The following is a 17,435-nucleotide window of genomic DNA, read 5'->3' as shown; positions in this document are numbered from 1 at the left end:
AAAAAGTTGGCCACGCCCACCCAGTCACATTACCCCACCACCACCAAGCCACGCCCACAGAACCGGTAATAACAAATTTTACATTTCACCCCTGCAGCAACCCAATAGTTTGGTACCATTGTGGATGAAATTAGAAACATTTTAACCATCCCCGTCCATGTTTCACTCAGGACCAATCTAAAAGCAATCAAGGGTAGTCAGGTTTGGTGTCACAAACTTTGCCCTTCAATGAACATTCTGAATTCTACTTAACTTTTGAAGGTTACCCCGGACCTCCAGGGACTCCAGGCACAGCTGGCTCATTTGCCTTCAAAGGAGAAGAGGGATCGATAGGTGTAGCTGGAGAAGATGGTCTAAAAGGAATAAGAGGAGACCCAGGCCCAGATGGAAGACCTGGAATATCAGGCTTGGCTGGAGCAAAAGGTATGATGGGAAAACTCAGTGTGGAGAATATAAATTAGGTTACTTAATCAGATATGTAATAACCCATGCCTACAATTGTTTTGCTTTGAAGGATATAAGGGTGAACAAGGAGTCATGGGCTTTGTTGGCCAAACAGGAATTTCTGGAGACTTTGGTCCCATAGGACCTAAAGGAGATAGAGGCCCCCCTGGTAAGTAGATCGATTCGGTATTCTAACTTCTGCAATTGCTACATTTAAACCAACATTTATTTTTATTGAGTTTTATCATAGCTTTATCCTTAATGTTTACAGTTTTAGTTTTACTTATTTTCAGTAATAATTTACATACTCCTAAAATTGAACTGATGTCTCCCTCTCTGTGTAATAAGAGAGCACCTATTAATAATATTTATAGTTGTAAGGAATATAGAACATATTGGATCCTCTGTAGTTCATCAAACCTATTTACAGGACTGGCTTTCCATGAGTCAAGAGGCATTCTTTTCTCTCAGGTGATAGATTCATTAGAGTAGATGGGTGGTAAAACAAGACAACTGGAATAAAAATGGAGCAGTTTGTGCATATAAACAACTGCTAACAACATGTGATAAATATTTAGTATCATTTGAGTTGGGCAGCTATACAAATTAAATTTATACATTAAATTGATTAATGTATTTATTTTAAAAATTGCATAGGTGTTCAACTGGTGCAAGTAGAAAAATCTATCTGCAAAATTAATGATTTGTTTGGATTTTTAACTTTTAGGTTTCCAGGGACCTCCAGGTTCCCCCGGATTGCCACCTTTACTTCCTAAACTGGTTGCTGAGCAAGGGACACCAGGCGCCCATGGAAAAATAGGCCCCCAGGGCCCTGCAGGTGAAATGGGTCCTCATGGTCCCCCAGGAGACCCAGGTAGGAGGTTACTACCAAAAATAATGGTGTTCATGGGTTCTGCAGCTATTTATTTTTCAAATAAAGACTGAATAATACTTATTTCAAAGGGATATTTGAGGCACCTGAAAATATTGAGGCAGATTAAATTGTTATGTATCAGTTTGTCAGCCACACAAACAAACATTGGTACTTTCTTACTCAGTGGCTTTGGCAGATTTATCTGAAAATCCTACAGGGATTTAATGCTTTACTAGTATGTTTCGTATCTGTCCCTGCTACACTGACTTTACAAGCACATCTTCTAGAGTGAAAAAATACATTATGCAATTGGTCCTTTGTTTAAGGCAATATGGGCTCCCACTGTGTTCTCCTTGAGAAAAGGTCCAGTTCTTTTTATGCAGAAATTTAATGTTATTTGGTAGAAAACGTAAAGCTACAACAACACAGCTCCTGCTCTGTTGCAGCCCTCCTGCCCTTCCCTGTTCCTGCCCTATAAATTGTCCTGCTTCAGATGAAATCTCCAGATAATTATATTTTCATTCAGAAAAGATAATACACAGTGTGCTGGTCATGAAATTTCTCATATATTTGATTTTCTATTTCTTCTGAGGGCACAGTGACCTGATCCTGCTTTAGTTTCCCTTCATAGGAGCTTACTAATAGCTTTGGTATACAAAGCAGCATGAATTATCTGTGAACGACATACACCTTCCATTATTTAAAGATCCTGAGTGGATTTAATACTTATTACCATAGCAACTTTTTAATAAAGTGTCATAGTCAATTATTCTGTTTAATATCCTTACTTTTAAGGTTTTAGAGGCCCAATAGGTAAACCAGGAGCACAAGGAGGAGGAGGTATAGCTGCATCTCCAGGCTTCAGAGGTGATCAAGGAGGACAAGGACTGCACGGCCCAGCAGGCTTTGAAGGTAAATCCTAGAGTTCTTCTCTTTTTTGTATCTTCTCAGACATTTCATCTAACTGAAGGTTTAATTCTGCATCCAAACTATTCACATACTGTATATTTCCCCCGTTAAATAAATGCAGGATTGCAACTGTAGTAGGTCAGTTGAATGTGTGTACATCAGTAGTGGGATTCAAATCCTGTCACTACTGGTTCGCTCATGGGTGTGTGTGTGCTTGTGCACGTGCACAACACTTCTGCGCATGTGCAGAAGCTTCTGTGCATGCGCAGAGATGTCCAGGCAGAGCCTCCCGCCACTGCTGCTACCAGTTTGCCCGATCCGGGGCGAACCAGTAACAACCCACCACTGGTGTACATGTGAATGTGAGCCAAAATAATCTAAAGAAAAAATATAGTTTTTTTAAAAAAAGATAAGGCACTTAAGCAACCATTATTTGAAAGATTCACCTAAGTGGGCATAAACTTGGAATAGACATTCCATGCCTTTCTCACACAAGAAGTAATTTAGATGGTGTTTACCTATTTTTTAAAATAAATATGTTTATTAAAATTGGTTTTTAAATAGTGAAGTATTATTGGAAAAATGATATTATAGTCTGATATTTTGCTTCCTGTGATCTTAGCAGTTTTTTAAATTAATATTATTAAAAGAGTGTTAAAACAAACCTTTCCGATGGAATAATAAGCCTGGCAGATCCTACTGAAGATATCTATAGAGGTTGCCTGCTTCTATATAACAACTTGGTATCTAACCCAACTTTTTGTTGGCATTTTTAACTTTTAAGCATGGTATGCAAATAATATCTAAGGGTTGCAGAAATGAAGAGGGTGGTTCATCCCATAGTAGAACTTCAGCTTTCCCAGATATTTGGGAGTATGTATTTATGAGTACCACTGCATGCCCAATGTTGTCAACGCCAAAGACTGCCTGATCACCACAACCAGTGCAAAAAGAGCAGTGTCAACCTGCATTTCCTTCCAACAACCAATTAAAAAGCACATATATTTCCCTCCACAACATCTCTGTATTTGCTGTTATTTTAAGGACACTTCCTTTATCCTTTGGAGAATAGCATAGAGAGATGACTGTGTAATGCCCATGGATATAACATGCTTCGGTCACCAATCTTAGTGCTTAATAACACACCTAGCATGGTCTGGTCATTTAAATATATTATTTGAACAAAATACATGAAACAGATGTCGGAATGCTACAAAGCACAATGCACAACGTGAGCCTTTTAGCATTTCTAGGAATGCCATAAAAGTCCCATTGGGTGGGAAGGATCTTCTAGAGAAAGGGCTAGCTTCCTTGTACAAATGGGAGCTTTGTGTTCTCATGCTCTGAGGACTCCAAATGGGTTCCCAGCCAGAAAAAGAGACCTTGTTATCTTCAGAGTGCACTGTATCTTTTGGGATTGGAGAAGTACTTTTTGGTAATTGCTACACAATGCCAGAATCAGCACAAATAAATTCAGTTGAACAGCTGTGGATTCTTTTCTACTTGTACTAGATTTTTCAGCAGAAAATAAAGTCGCCATGATTTTCTTAGACTTGAGGGTGGCAATACCTTAAAAGCAACATCCTGCCTTTATATTTCTCTAGGTACAGCAGGTGTTCCTGGTACTCCTGGACTGCAAGGTATGCCAGGCCGCAGTGTTAACATAGGCTATCTTCTTGTGAAGCACAGCCAATCTACTCAAGAGCCAATGTGTCCAGAGGGCATGAACCAACTTTGGAGCGGCTACAGTTTATTATACTTTGAAGGACAAGACAAAGCGCATAACCAGGATCTCGGTATGCATTTTACTGCTTAGTAAATAATACATTGTAATTTTTAAAATAGCATTTCAATAAACAAACAAACAGAATAGCTTATTCATTGTCAGATAACATAATAGAAATTGTGTACCAGATTGATACTGGGGTTTTACAATGGCATAAACTTAATACAGCAAATGCATGGATTATTATCTTGAAAGAAGAGTATTTCCACCATGGCTGGGCCAATATTAAACATCTGACAGGCAAACAGAGAAAAAGAAACAAATGTAAAAGGCTCCAAAGGTGATAGTGTCCATTCATAACATAGTTCTTGAACATGAGGCAAAAACTCATGCAAGTAATTAAAGACATCTACACCAGTTTGTTTCAGACTTACGATCAGGTCTTCTGGAGGATACTGCTGACTGTCTCAAAATAATGTACCAGCAAAATCCATGCAAAGACTGACAACTATTATCAGTACTATCACTATTATAGAATTACTGTCATCATACTACTTATTGTTACTGTACTTCAACTTAGAACATAAAATCATAGGGCTGGAAGGGACTCTGGAGGTTTTGTAATCCAACCCTCTGCTCCACTGATCCTTCTCTTTGATAGGCTAGACCAGCGGTTCTCAACCTGGGGGTCACGACCCCTTTGGGGGTCGAATGGCCATTTCACAGGGGTCGCCAAAGCCCTCTCTTGCCCCCCCCCACGCCTTCACTCACCCTCACCCTCTGCCTCTGTTGGATTGCCGTTCGCCGTTCGCTTACCCTGCCCACTCCCAATCTATTGCTGCCTCCTGAGTCCCAGCTGATGGCTAGAGGGAAAAAAACTGTTTAAATTCTTGCACGGGACTTCAAAGGGCTGCCCTACAGCTGATCAGTGTTAAAAGAAAACAAATGAGTGGACCGGTGCCTGAAAAAAATAGAAAAAACAGGCCCTTTCAGCTTCAGCTTAGGTTAATTACCATAAATTGATTTGATCAGCCTCCCGACTCTCAGCTGATTTGCTCTCAGCTGTTTTGCTCAGGGCTCTGCTGCTTATTTGCAAAGAGTGCTGGAGCAATTTTTTTTCCCCCTAGCTATGCTGAAAAAGGAAACTGAAAGTAAAACAGGCTGTTGGCTTTGCTGTTGCTGCAATGTTGGAAAATTAGGCAGGCAAATTTCTTTTCTTTTTCCTCACCAAAAAAGGTAGGTGCAAACAATGGGAAATTTAGGGCAAAAGAGGAGAGTTCAAGATTTTAAAACACAAAAGAAAAAAAGCTGTATTTAACTAGGGAATTGTAATAATTGAGATACTATTAATTGTATATTGTGTTGAAAGCAGAAATGGTTAAGTTGTGGTTTGGAGGAATATATGGGGGAAATTATTTGGTTTATTATTATTGGTAAATATAATTAATTGATTTGTAAGAAATTGGATTGCATGGAAATAATTGGAATATTCATGTTCATATTGATTAATATACAAAAAAGATAGTTATATAACTAATTGATTTATATTAAAATGTTGAATTTGTATTAAACAACTGTATTACATAATTAACCAATGTGAGGATGGATATAAAAATAGATGACAATGCGAAGGGGTATAATATAGAAGGGACAAATTGAATTTGATTAAGATTAGAGATGAGGATGAAGGGTAATATTATTTAAAAAAAAATAGATGAGGAATAAATATGGCAAAAAGGAAATATAGAAATTGTAAATTTAATTGAAATGACTAAACACTGTTTAAATTTGTGAACCAGCCAAATACTCTGTTCAAAGAAAATACATTGTATGTTTGTAAGTGTGTTTCTAATTATTGCTATTTATTCATATTTGTTCTCTTTTATTCTTTAAAGTTTAACAATTAATTCTTTATCCTAATAACTTTATATTTGTTTGGGGTTGGTTTTCTTCCCTTTCATCTTTTTTACTGTACAGCAATCTTTCTCCTCAAACCTACCACCTCTCTCTTTTCTTTCCTTCTTACTTTCTTCCCCCCTTCTTCTTCTCCTCCCTACTTCCTCTTCCTTTCTCCTTTTCCTCCTCTCTTCCTCCCTCTTTTACCCTCACTCCTACTCTAATTTCCCTTCCCTTCCTTCATCCCTCTCTATTGCTGTATCCTTTTATGCATATGGACTACTCAAAGGGCTGAAAAAGTTATTTTTGACTGGTCCTCCCACTTTTGACCAGTCCTCGAACTTACGACTGTCCTCACATTTTATGTTTTTGCCTTATCTTGTCACCATGGTGAAGAGAAGCAGTTGTGAAATGAGTGACACGGTTGTTAAGAATGCTACAATGGGCATAAATGATAACCAGTCATAAGTGTAAAGACCGGTCAAAAGTGCGAGGACCTGTCAGAAATCACTTTTTTCAGCCCTCTGGGTAGTCCTTTTGTGCACATGGACTACTCAGAGGGCTGAAAAAGTTATTTTTGACTGGTCCTCGCACTTTTGACCAGTCCTCGAACTTATGACTGTCCTCACATTTTACGTTTTTTGCCCTATCTTATCACCGTGGTGAAGAGAAACAGTTGTGAAATGAGTGACATGGTTGTTAAGAATGCTGCACGGGCATAAATGTGAGGATGGTCATAAGTGTGAGGACCAGTCAAAAGTGCGAGGATGAAAAAAGTAATCAGAAATGACTTTTTTCAGCCCTCTGAGTAGTCCCTATACACATAGCCATGGCCACCCGGTCACATGACCAGCTAGCCATTCTCACCCAGTCACATGACCTCCAAGCCACGCTCACAAAATAAGCCACGCCCACAGAACCGGTAGTAAAAAAATTTAGAACTCAGCCCTGGTTGGGGGTCACCACAACATGAGGAACTGTATTAAAGGGTCGTGGCATTAGGAAGGTTGAGAACCACTGGACTAGACATACCTAGCTCTCTCAACTGTTCCTTATATGATTTAGCCTCCAGACCCTTTATCATCTTTGTTGCTCTTCTCTCCACACTTTCTAAGGTCTCAGCATCTTTTATGTATAGTGGTGACCAGAATTGCATGCTGTATTCTAAGTGTAGCCTCACTAGTGCGGTATAAAGCGGCATTATCTTCATACTATTCCTCTGTTCATATAGCGCAAGATTGCATTGGCTTTTTCAGCAATTGCAGCACATTGCTGGCTCATACTTAAGTAGTGATTCACTAGGACTTTAGATCTTTTTCACCTATTGAGCCAGGTACCGTCTATTCTATACCTATGTGTTTGGTTTTCCCTGCCTAAGTGTAGAACCTTACTGAAAATTAATACTAGAGAAATGAAAAAAAATATCCTGGGAGTGGAAGCATTCTGGCACTTCACTAAATTGTCAAATATATTAACATTTCCCCTTTCCAATCTTTCACAGGGAAGTTTCTGAAATAATTCAGAAATTCAGAAGTACCTACTAGTTTGGAAGACAGCCTTTATTGTTTTAAACTTCCAGAACAAACTGCACCTGGAGATACATTGGTGATTATTCTCTCTGTTTATTCTTGTAGGCCTGGCTGGGTCATGTTTGGCTCGATTCAGCACTATGCCTTTCCTTTACTGCAATCCGGGGGATGTCTGCTATTATGCAAGTCGTAATGATAAATCCTACTGGCTGTCAACCACAGCCTCTCTTCCAATGATGCCTGTGGCAGAAGAAGAAATCAGACCTTACATCAGTCGCTGTTCTGTCTGTGAAGCTCCTGCTCTTGCCATTGCTATTCACAGTCAAGATATTACTATTCCTCACTGTCCTGAAGGATGGCGCAGTTTATGGATTGGGTATTCTTTCCTTATGGTATGTGCTTCTTTTGCTGATTGGGGTACAAATTCAGAATGCTTTTAAAATTATATTTATCTCCTGTTTTACGTAAGGTTGTTTATTTATGGTGGCTGCCCAACTCACAAAACTGCAAATCTGGCTGGCTAACATGGGATTATTTATTTATTTATTTATTTATTTATTTATTTATTTATTTATTTATTTATTTATTTATTTATTTTTATATGCCGCCCTTCTCCGGAGACTCAGGGTGGCTTACAATGCGTTAAGCAATAGCCTTCATACTTTTGTATATTTTTTATACAAAGTCAGCTTATTGCCCCCACAAACCGGGTCCTCATTTTACCCACCTTAGAAAGGATGGAAGGCTGAGTCGACCTTGAGCCTGGTGAGAATTGAACTCGCAGTAATTGCAGGCAGCTGGATGTTAAATGCTGCCTTAGTAGGAGGCATTAGCCTCCTACGCCACTCAGGCTCCTCTTTTGTTCTTAAAAGTAAGAACAAAAAGAAACTAACAACAATAGAAACAACCCCCAATAGGTGGATATTTATAGCTCTGACAGGCAGGCCTGTAGCCATTTGTCAGGCCCAAAACCAAGAATAACACTTGATGGTTCTTCCAAGCTGACTTCTTGTTTCACCCCTATAGATGAAATGTTGCCAGACTGAGGACTTTGCTGTCTGCAATTACAATATACTCTGTGAACTATTAGGGAGAGCCCGTCTTCACCCTCTTTCTTTCATATATAGCAGCATCTAAAATGAGTTGCCTTTTACTTCCCTGGAATACACCATCTCCTTGCTGGGAATCCACCTCCTCTGTATATTGCATCAATTCATCCTTTTTCATATACATAGGCTAGATTTACAGTTTTCTTGATCATGATTTACAGGTAGTCCTCAACTCACGACCACAATTGAACCCAAAATGTATGTTGCTAAGTGAGAAATTTGTTAAGTAAATTAGTGCAGTTTTAAATTAGTAGAACAGTTTTTAAGAGAATCTGGTTTCCCCATTGACTTTGTCAGAAGATGAAGGCAGAAGGTGATCACATGACCCTGGGACACTACAACCGTCATAAATGTGAGTCAGTTGTCAAGCATCCGAATGTAAATAACATGACCATGGGAATGCTGCAATGGTCATGTGAAAAATAGTCATCATTTTTTTCAGTGCTGTTATAACTTTGCATGGTCACTAAGTGAGCTGTTGTAAATTGAGGACTACCTATATTGTCTAGAGTTGACCAGGCTCACATAGAACCCTTAAGCTCTAATTTATGGTTTCGGGTCAGGGTTAGAATTCATGTCATGCTAAATCATGAATTGCACAAAACATTTTTCTCTCTTCTTGCTTCCCATACCATATAGCTTTTTACTACAAATGCCCTTTTGTTTTCTTCCACCTGGAGATTTAACCCTTCCCATCTCAATGATAAACCCTCTTCCAAATGTAACAAGTTGATATTTTTCAAAAGCTTTCTTTGATACCTATGGGTTTAAAAATAAAGAGACTATGGGGCAAATATGAAGTCCCTAAATTTATGATCCTACTTAATTTTCTGGTTATTTTTCTGGTTATTCATTCACCCTTTTAAGAAGTAAAAATATTGGCACAAAATCATCAGAGTTCCAAGCATTTACATTTGATTTGAAAAACATACAGGTCCATAATTTTACCATATTAATTTATTAAAGCATATATACTAAATATTTAAGGTATGAGCATTTCAGTTACATTTATTTATTCATTCATTGATTCAATTTCCATAGCTGCCAATCTCAATGTTGTAGTTGATTATCTTTTTGATCATACAATGGCTTATTTAGATATAATTTCAGACAGCATAATAAATTACACTCCCTACATTAGACTGCATTAGTTTCAGAAAACAGAGAGTCTGGCATGTGGAAAAGAGCTGCCTAGAATGGGTCATATATAGAACATCTCTGAACAGATCTCTGTATTTTCCCACATTGATTTTCAGTTCATAAATCTAGTGCATTAAGCTCCTGTTCAACACGTCAGATAAACAAGTGAAATTATAATGGCCATTACGGACAATAGGTTCTCTGTGTTTTAACTCTGAAATGATAGATGTTAAAAGAAATAGTATTAGTGGACAATACTGGGCATATGGAACCTTTGTTACCCCACACTTGATTTATATCCCTCCTTCCCCGAGATGAAAGTTAGCATATGAAGTCTCTCTGTCAGGGTTCCAAGGAACACCCCCAACGAAATAAAACTCCGAGGCCTGAGGTTCCTCAAAGTTCCAGTTTATTAGAGATGTCATGTTGGCACATCTGGGAAAACCCGAATCTGAAAGCTTCCAGGTTTTCGACACCCAGCTAACAGTTCGCAGCCCTGCCCCACACCCACAAGTTCATCACATAGTCCAATCAACTTTTCCCATTCAGCTGGATACTATCTCCAGGCAGTCTCCGGCAGGTGCAGGCAAAAGTGTCCTTGAATATGGAATGTTGTTATGACTAACTTTCTACCGCTCCAGCAAAACCCCCCTCCCAATTTCCCAGGCTAAAATATATGGCAGTTAGGAAGCAAAAAGGAAAACTGTCTTCCAAAACTGACACTCTCATTTTTGTGATCACCACTACCTGTAATGTACTTTTCTATTATATTTGAATTGTTGTTACCTGGTTTCTTCTAGCACACTGCAGCTGGTGCTGAAGGAGGAGGGCAGTCACTGGTTTCTCCAGGTAGCTGCCTGGAAGACTTCAGAGCCACACCATTCATTGAATGCAATGGTGCTCGGGGGACCTGTCACTACTTTGCAAACAAATACAGTTTTTGGCTTACCACCATTGACCATCAATTTCAACACTCACCTTCTTCAGATACTCTCAAGGCTGGACTCATCCGAACACATATAAGCAGATGCCAAGTGTGTATGAAAAATTTGTAAAATAAACAACCCCCCTTGAAAAAAGAAATGTCACTTCAAAGTGGCATGGATTAGATTTTGTTGGTGCTTATTTAACTTATTACCTCATTATTTGAACACCATTGTTATCTGGAAGAACAAACACTGCAAGTACATATAACCAAACAATTGTTCAGCCTTTGTTCATGTAATTGTGAGTTTGCTTTTATATGCTGCAAATAATACAGTCTCTTATGGGAATAAAACAATAGACAAAATTTCATTATTAAATACACTTGCTGTCATTTAAGTCTGATTTACTGTCAAATGATATTTATCTTTTTTTTATGTACTACTGAACACTACTCTTAGTCATTGAGTATTAAATAAACATTTAAACACAATTGCAAATTATGTTAGAATTTAGGATTTTAAACTGTATTTAGCATACTCATATTTTTAAAATGCAAATGCCATTTCAACATCATCAAAACAGTCAAAAATAAGCTGTATGCTTGCTCTAAGGGAGCCCTGTTTTAGCTGAGGTCTTTGGTTACAAATCCAACAGAACTACAATTTTTTATGACTGAAGGAAACATGCATGGAATATACTTTTGTTATATTTCAAGGCCTTTATTTTTATACACTGTTACTTTATTAAACATCCTGTTGCTATTAATGCCTAATTATTTCAAAAGTCTGCAGAGAATGAACAATAAGCTTTGTGTGTCACTTGACTTTTTTTGAATGCAATCTTATATTATTCTATGCAATATCCTCAATGGATAGACATAACCCATTAGACCAGAATTCACTTATCTTAATATTACTTTAGTATGGCTTGGAGATAAATTATGGCCTTTATAGTATATACTATGGCCTTTATAGAATATAAAACTATTTATATTCTAGCTGGGTTGATGAGAAATTATGATTTGGAATCCATATCTGAAGGTACTTTGCCTATTTAGGCAAATACTACTTGGCCTAATTCTGTTCAACCATTGGTGGGTATTGCAGAAACTGTCATAATAATCTCACAATTTCAGGAAAAGCACAAAAGGAAGGTGTTTAGAAAATTATGCCTTGCAGCTTTTCCAATTGCAATTATAGTCAAGAACCACTCCACTAGAGTACCATTTAGTAAGATGGTGAGTGTCCACACTTAGGAATGTGACATTTGTCATTCTTCCCAATATAAGGATGATAAGAGAGACTCAATTAGTATCTCATTCTTGGGAGGGAAGTAAGTTACAGAAAAGGCATCTCTGCCCAGAAAGAATTAGGACTGTGCCTGGGAAAGTGAGAAATACACTTTTCTCAGCAGCGTAATACCAAAGCTGTGATTATTATTATTTTTTAATTATTCATATTTCTATGCCGCCCACTCTCCGAGGACTCTGGGCGGCTTACACCAAAGACAGTATACTAAATAGCATATTGCCCCCAACAATCTGCCTTCCACCTTGGAAGGATGGAAGGCTGAGTCAACCTTGAGCTGGTGAGATTTGATCCGCTGATCTGCTGAACTAGCAGTCATATGCTATTTAGTATACTGTCTTTGGTGTAAGCCGCCCAGAGTCCTCGGAGAGTGGGCGGCATAGAAATATAAATAAATAAATAAATAAATAAATAAATAAATAAATAAATAAATAAATAAAAGTACCTGCAGTACTGCACCCTAACCACTGCACCATGGCTCATTGTGTGCATACTTAACTGTACAAATGAAGCTCGACTGGCTTCCAGATAAACATAAAATTGTTGAGTAAATCAGTTTCTATCCTCAATTCCTTCACCAGTATGGACAAGCAGATGAAAAGGAGGCAGAATCTCAATGCTGCAAATGACAACAACCCTCTTTGAGTGGCAGGTATAGGGCAGCTGCCCAGACTAATCTGTAATTGGGCACTTGGGACTTCCCACTGTTCCACGGAGTGTTTCCTTCCCAAACCAAATCCTGAATAAGAAATGCTCAAATGTCCTTTCATGTGTTTCTCCTTTGTACTTAGGATGACTTTTCTTTTGTATGATAAATAAAAGTATCAACTTTTTGTTATTGAATTGGTACGGGTTTTATAAGGCATGACTTAAATCCTAAAAAAAAGAAAAAGAATCCCATGTAAAGAAACAACCCATATATGAAGTGACTTGAAGGGGACAGGACAAGAGAATCCAGGGAGTTCTTATTTAAAAGGCCCTGGCATTCCCAACATCACCGTCTAGTAAACCGTAGCAGCACAGAGGTTGCATTGTAAATGTGCATACCCTTAGAAGCAGAGCATGTAATCACACTTTGAAATCAATTTAAATTCTTCATATTTAAGGAAATTCTGTTGATCTATTTCTTAAGTATCTGATAAAGACTGAAAAAGTTTCAGAATTAGAAGAGTACTATGTGGATTTAAAGGCCCAATTATTTTTTATGGATTTCCAGGCCGTGTCTCTCAGTTTCCTCCCAATTCTCATTTACTTTTAAAATCTATTTCCTCCAAGGATGAGCTCAGCAATGTTATTTCCTGCCAGAACTCAGTCCTAAAATAAATACTATAATGGTGTACCATATTTGGGATTCAGAGACAATATATATAATCTGGGCATACTTTAGGCCATAATCTGTAGTTTTATCAATTATTGTCACAAAAGTAATTAGTAAATTTTATTGCTAATATAGTCTAAAAAATAGTCAGAGGTAAAGAGCTGTTTTGTGTCAATAGATTGTTTGATCAGCCTCATAGTAATTTCTTTCACATTCAGAAAATGTGGAGATAAGTGCAGATCTTTAGAAAAAATAATCTTCCTAACAAGGAAAAATTCACTGAAAAATCACTGCTATCATCAATACATTATCACTGATTACAACCAAAATATTTAAATAATTTTGATCCTCTAACAATCAAGTTCCGTTATATTGCAATCATCTCCATAACACATCCATTTTCTTCCCTGTCCTCACCCACTTTTACAAATTAATGTTCCCCCTAGCCATGTACTCATATCCACTTTTATGACTATTAATTATTCATAATTTAACAAAAATATGCTTAAATAATTTCACCAGAACCTGATCTACTAATAACCAAAAATATTTACTCTTACTGATTTAGAACATAAATAATTCATCAACTCCCTGGAATATCAAAGATTGAAGCTAATAGTACAATTATAAACATTAGTCCCAATACCACCAATTCACCACTGAGTTCAGATCAACCTAAAACTGCAGACTACTTTGTGAATTCCTTTAGGTGCATTTTGTTATAGGAGAAATGGGAAAAAATGTTTTGTCTAACAACAAATGTCTGGGTTATATTGATAGTGACTCTATATTGATAGTGACTCAATCCCATTCTATTGATCTGACTTTCCTTTTTGGTCTGGCTCCGGTGGCCCACAACCGTGCAATTAATGAGGAGGGAGAAAAGGGAAGAATTAGTTTGCTACAATTCTTTATTTTGCTGAAAAAATATGGTTCGAAATGGCTGATCAACATCTACCTCCTTCCTGAAATCTGTTTCTTCATTTATAAATTCCTCCTTACTACATAGTGAATGCCACATATCAAAAGATTCTTGCCAAAACAAATACTAAAGATTCATGTGTAAAACAGCATATAGTATCATAAATTTAATGTGGAGGGGGCCAAAAAAATCACAATGGGCTTTAAAAGCTTTCAATAATTGACTGCAAGCTCCCCTTCACAGAAGTTTTTTTCTCATTACATCATCCATTCTTATAGAAGATGCAGTTTGTCTGGCTGGCCTTGTTATTTTTGCATTGTCTTCATTCAACATTTCTTTTTGCAATACTGTAACACTTTTGCATTGTTGTAACGCTTTTCTGCATTGTCCTTCAATTGGTGTAAAAATTCATTCAGTTATCTGCAGCATGCAGTGTGTGTGTTTTTAACAGTCTTGCAGTTATTTAAGTCTACTGTTTGTGGCAAGCCTTCAGCTTTTTGTTGCAATATTACCGGTACTACCATTTCAAATACAGTTTCAAAAAGATGGTCCACATTATAACCAGTTTTCGCACTAGTTTCAAAACACATTTTTTCTGCTGCTGGAGCATTTACCTCATCCAACATTTTATACTTGAGGATTTTCCTATAAAATGCTGCAGCATCATTCATATGGACTTGTTTTTTAACCTTTGTAGAAATGGGACTGTTGGAGGGCTTCTCAAACTGATGCTTGTCTTCTGATTCAGGCAAAGAGGCACACACATCTGTCAGGTCAACTTTGTTCCCAGCAATAACAAAGAGACAATCTGGGCTGGCGGAATCTGTTAATGCCAAGAACCTATCCTCAAGTTCCACCATGCTCTGTAAGTTAGTTACATCGTATGTGAGAATAACAGCTGCTGCTCCTCGGCAGTACATGGACCCAAGGCCGTGGAACTGCTCGCGACCTGGAAGAAAAAACACAATACTGAAAGATGATTAGGGTACTGGAGGCTAAAGCATATGAAGAACGGTTGCAGGAACTGGGTATATCTAGTCTAGTGAAAAGAAGGACTAGGGATGACAAGATAGCAATGTTCCAATATCTCTGGGGTTGCCACAAAGAAGAGGGGAGCAACCTATTTTCCAAAGCACCAGAAGGCAAGACAAGCAATGGATGGAAACTAATCAAGGAGAAAAGCAACCTGGAATTAAGGAGAAATTTCTTGACGGTGAGAACAATTGATCAGTAAATGGAAGGGCTTGCCTTCAGAAGCTGTGGGTGCTCCATCACTGGAGGTTTTTAAGAAGAGAATGGACAGCCATTTGTCCAGAATGGTATAGGGTCTCCTACTTGTGGCAAAGGGTTGGACTAGAAGACCTCCAAGGTCACTTCCAACTCTGTTTTCTGTTAAAGAATACTGGCTTGACCATAAAAAATAGTCTAAATATGAATTTCTGAATTTTCCCAAGAGTTTTGTTGTACTTTTCCAACAACTGAAAACTCACACCAAGCAGACTATGAATTCACCTTTGAATTGGACAGACTTCAGTAATGCAAATCTCTCCCCCTCATACTAGCCAGGAAGATAAGGAAACTTTGTCTACCCTAATATATAATCCCCCAAGCTGGTTGCTGCTGCCATTCCATAATAAATGTTAAAAACCTTGCATATAGTCCTGTTACTGACGCAATAGCGTCAAAGCTTCTTTTGGAAAAGCTGCTTAAGTTATGCCAGAAGCCCACAAAGTCTTGGATGTTCCCAAAAAGCTGAAATGTAGGGCCTAAAGTAAAACAGGAGCCAGGCGCTGGAGTGGAAACCCTTCCAAGGAACTGAGCGGGCGCGGTGCCGGAAAGGCAGACAACCGGGTCGAGTCGGCCGCTCAGCTCCCGCGGGCGGGCTCCCCAGACCGCAAACGCTGACTTCCCACAGCGGAGCGAATATGTGCGGCTAAGCAAGCAGCGGTGGGCGTGTCGGCCTGCTTTTCCGAAGTTGGCAAAGTTAGCCGAGCGCGGCGTAGCGTCTCTCGTCCCGGGCACGGTCCGCTCGGCCTCGGAGGCGCAAGAGGGAGAGGCACCCACCCACCCCGCCGCCGCCGGCGGGAAAAATACAAACTCGCCGACGTGGCCCCCGGCCCCCTTCACCTGCCGTGTCCCAAACCGAGATGTTGTGGGGGCCCCACTGCTTGAGGTAGAAGGCGCCCCCGACGGTGCTAACGGTGTCCTGGAAGCGCCGCTCCATGTAGCGGTGGAGTAGCGACGTCTTGCCCACGTTCATGTCGCCCAGCAGCACCACCTTTCCGTCGGGCTTCATGTTGTCCCGCCGGGCGTGATGGCGCAGCCTTCCCCGTCCTCCCGGCGCTCCTGGAGTTCCTCGGAGAAGAGAGGCGGAGTTGCGCTTTCGCTGTGCTCCGAGGGCGGAGGGGAAGAAGGGAAAGGGAGGGCGCAGGACGACCGGCGGCGAAAGCCCTATGGGGAGAGCTGGACGCTCGCAGGCGCTCTGACCCGCGGGGGCCGCGCTCGCCGCCTTCTCCCGGGAACGCGGCTAAGCAATTAACGCTGACGAAGATGGCTCGGCCGTGGTTTGCTTAATCGTGATTTACTGACTAAACCGCAGTAAAACTGTGTATGGCAAAGGGCAGGGACTGGGTTCCTAGCACAGCTGCAAAACCGAACTAGCCGCATTATGATAATACTCTATTTTAGAGTGTACTTCTGTATTAAGTTTAAAGATGTGACCGAATATTTCAAAATCGTATTAATGGAGAAATGTGAACTAAAATAAGTAGCTCGCTCTCAGATCCACCCCCCCCTCACAAAATTGCAATATAAATTGCCCCATTTCCTTTTATTTCTTTGATCCACTACATTCCGTTATAAAATCCATTTATTTCTCACAAAACTTGATTCTAATGGAACTCAGACCAGTTTTTCCCACCGGAGAGCTCTCCTTATTTTCTACGAGATTTCTTTAGCGTAACTTGTTTCTGTGAAGTAAGTCACACACAATATAAGTGGTTTTACTTTTGAGTAAAGGATCCATAGGATTGTTATATACCATGAAAGAGCAACAGTGTAAGAAAAACTGAATTATTAAGTGAAAAATGAGATGCAGTATAGGTAGTCTTCGATTTATGACCATAATTGAGCCTGCAATTTTGGCGTGACTGATTTTACTACTGATTACCATGTGACTGATTGTATGTTGTATGTTGAACCCTTATGAAGGGAGGGACCCATGCAAAATGTTTCTTTTACAAGAAGGCACTTGTGTAACAAGATGTATCTCTTTTCTTCCTATGGAATGTGCTTATTTGGCCTGTGCTGGCTGTGGAAAAAAGCCTGAAATAGC

At 39.2% G+C, this 17,435-nt stretch overlaps 2 protein-coding genes across 2 annotated transcripts in view; one reads left to right on the top strand and one right to left on the bottom strand.

Annotated features, from left to right (window-relative positions):
- Positions 1 to 11,358, top strand: part of COL4A2 (collagen type IV alpha 2 chain) — a 226,075-nt gene extending 214,717 nt beyond the window's left edge. The window contains exons 42-48 of the mRNA XM_070933134.1: positions 262 to 423; positions 515 to 613; positions 1,172 to 1,318; positions 2,114 to 2,230; positions 3,832 to 4,023; positions 7,484 to 7,770; positions 10,428 to 11,358. Of these exons, the coding sequence (XP_070789235.1) occupies positions 262 to 423; positions 515 to 613; positions 1,172 to 1,318; positions 2,114 to 2,230; positions 3,832 to 4,023; positions 7,484 to 7,770; positions 10,428 to 10,682 (1,259 nt within the window). The 3' untranslated portion in view covers positions 10,683 to 11,358. The remainder of the gene's footprint in view (positions 1 to 261; positions 424 to 514; positions 614 to 1,171; positions 1,319 to 2,113; positions 2,231 to 3,831; positions 4,024 to 7,483; positions 7,771 to 10,427) is intronic.
- Positions 11,359 to 14,046: 2,688 nt separating this feature from the next.
- RAB20 (RAB20, member RAS oncogene family) lies at positions 14,047 to 16,457 on the bottom strand. The gene is made up of 2 exons (XM_070956737.1): positions 16,229 to 16,457; positions 14,047 to 15,050 (listed from the first exon to the last, which is right to left on the bottom strand). Exons 1-2 carry the CDS (start codon positions 16,395 to 16,397, stop codon positions 14,518 to 14,520), a joined length of 702 nt encoding a protein of 233 aa, XP_070812838.1. The 5' UTR covers positions 16,398 to 16,457; the 3' UTR covers positions 14,047 to 14,517.
- Positions 16,458 to 17,435: the final 978 nt, after the last annotated feature.

Source organism: Pituophis catenifer, unplaced genomic scaffold (assembly GCF_029215685.1).
Source record: "Pituophis catenifer annectens isolate HBS135680 unplaced genomic scaffold, rPitCat1.0.hap2 SCAF_1, whole genome shotgun sequence".
NCBI lineage: Eukaryota > Metazoa > Chordata > Lepidosauria > Squamata > Colubridae > Pituophis > Pituophis catenifer.
The sequence above is the reverse complement of the archived record's forward strand: the minus strand, read 5'-3'. Positions and strand labels throughout refer to the sequence as shown.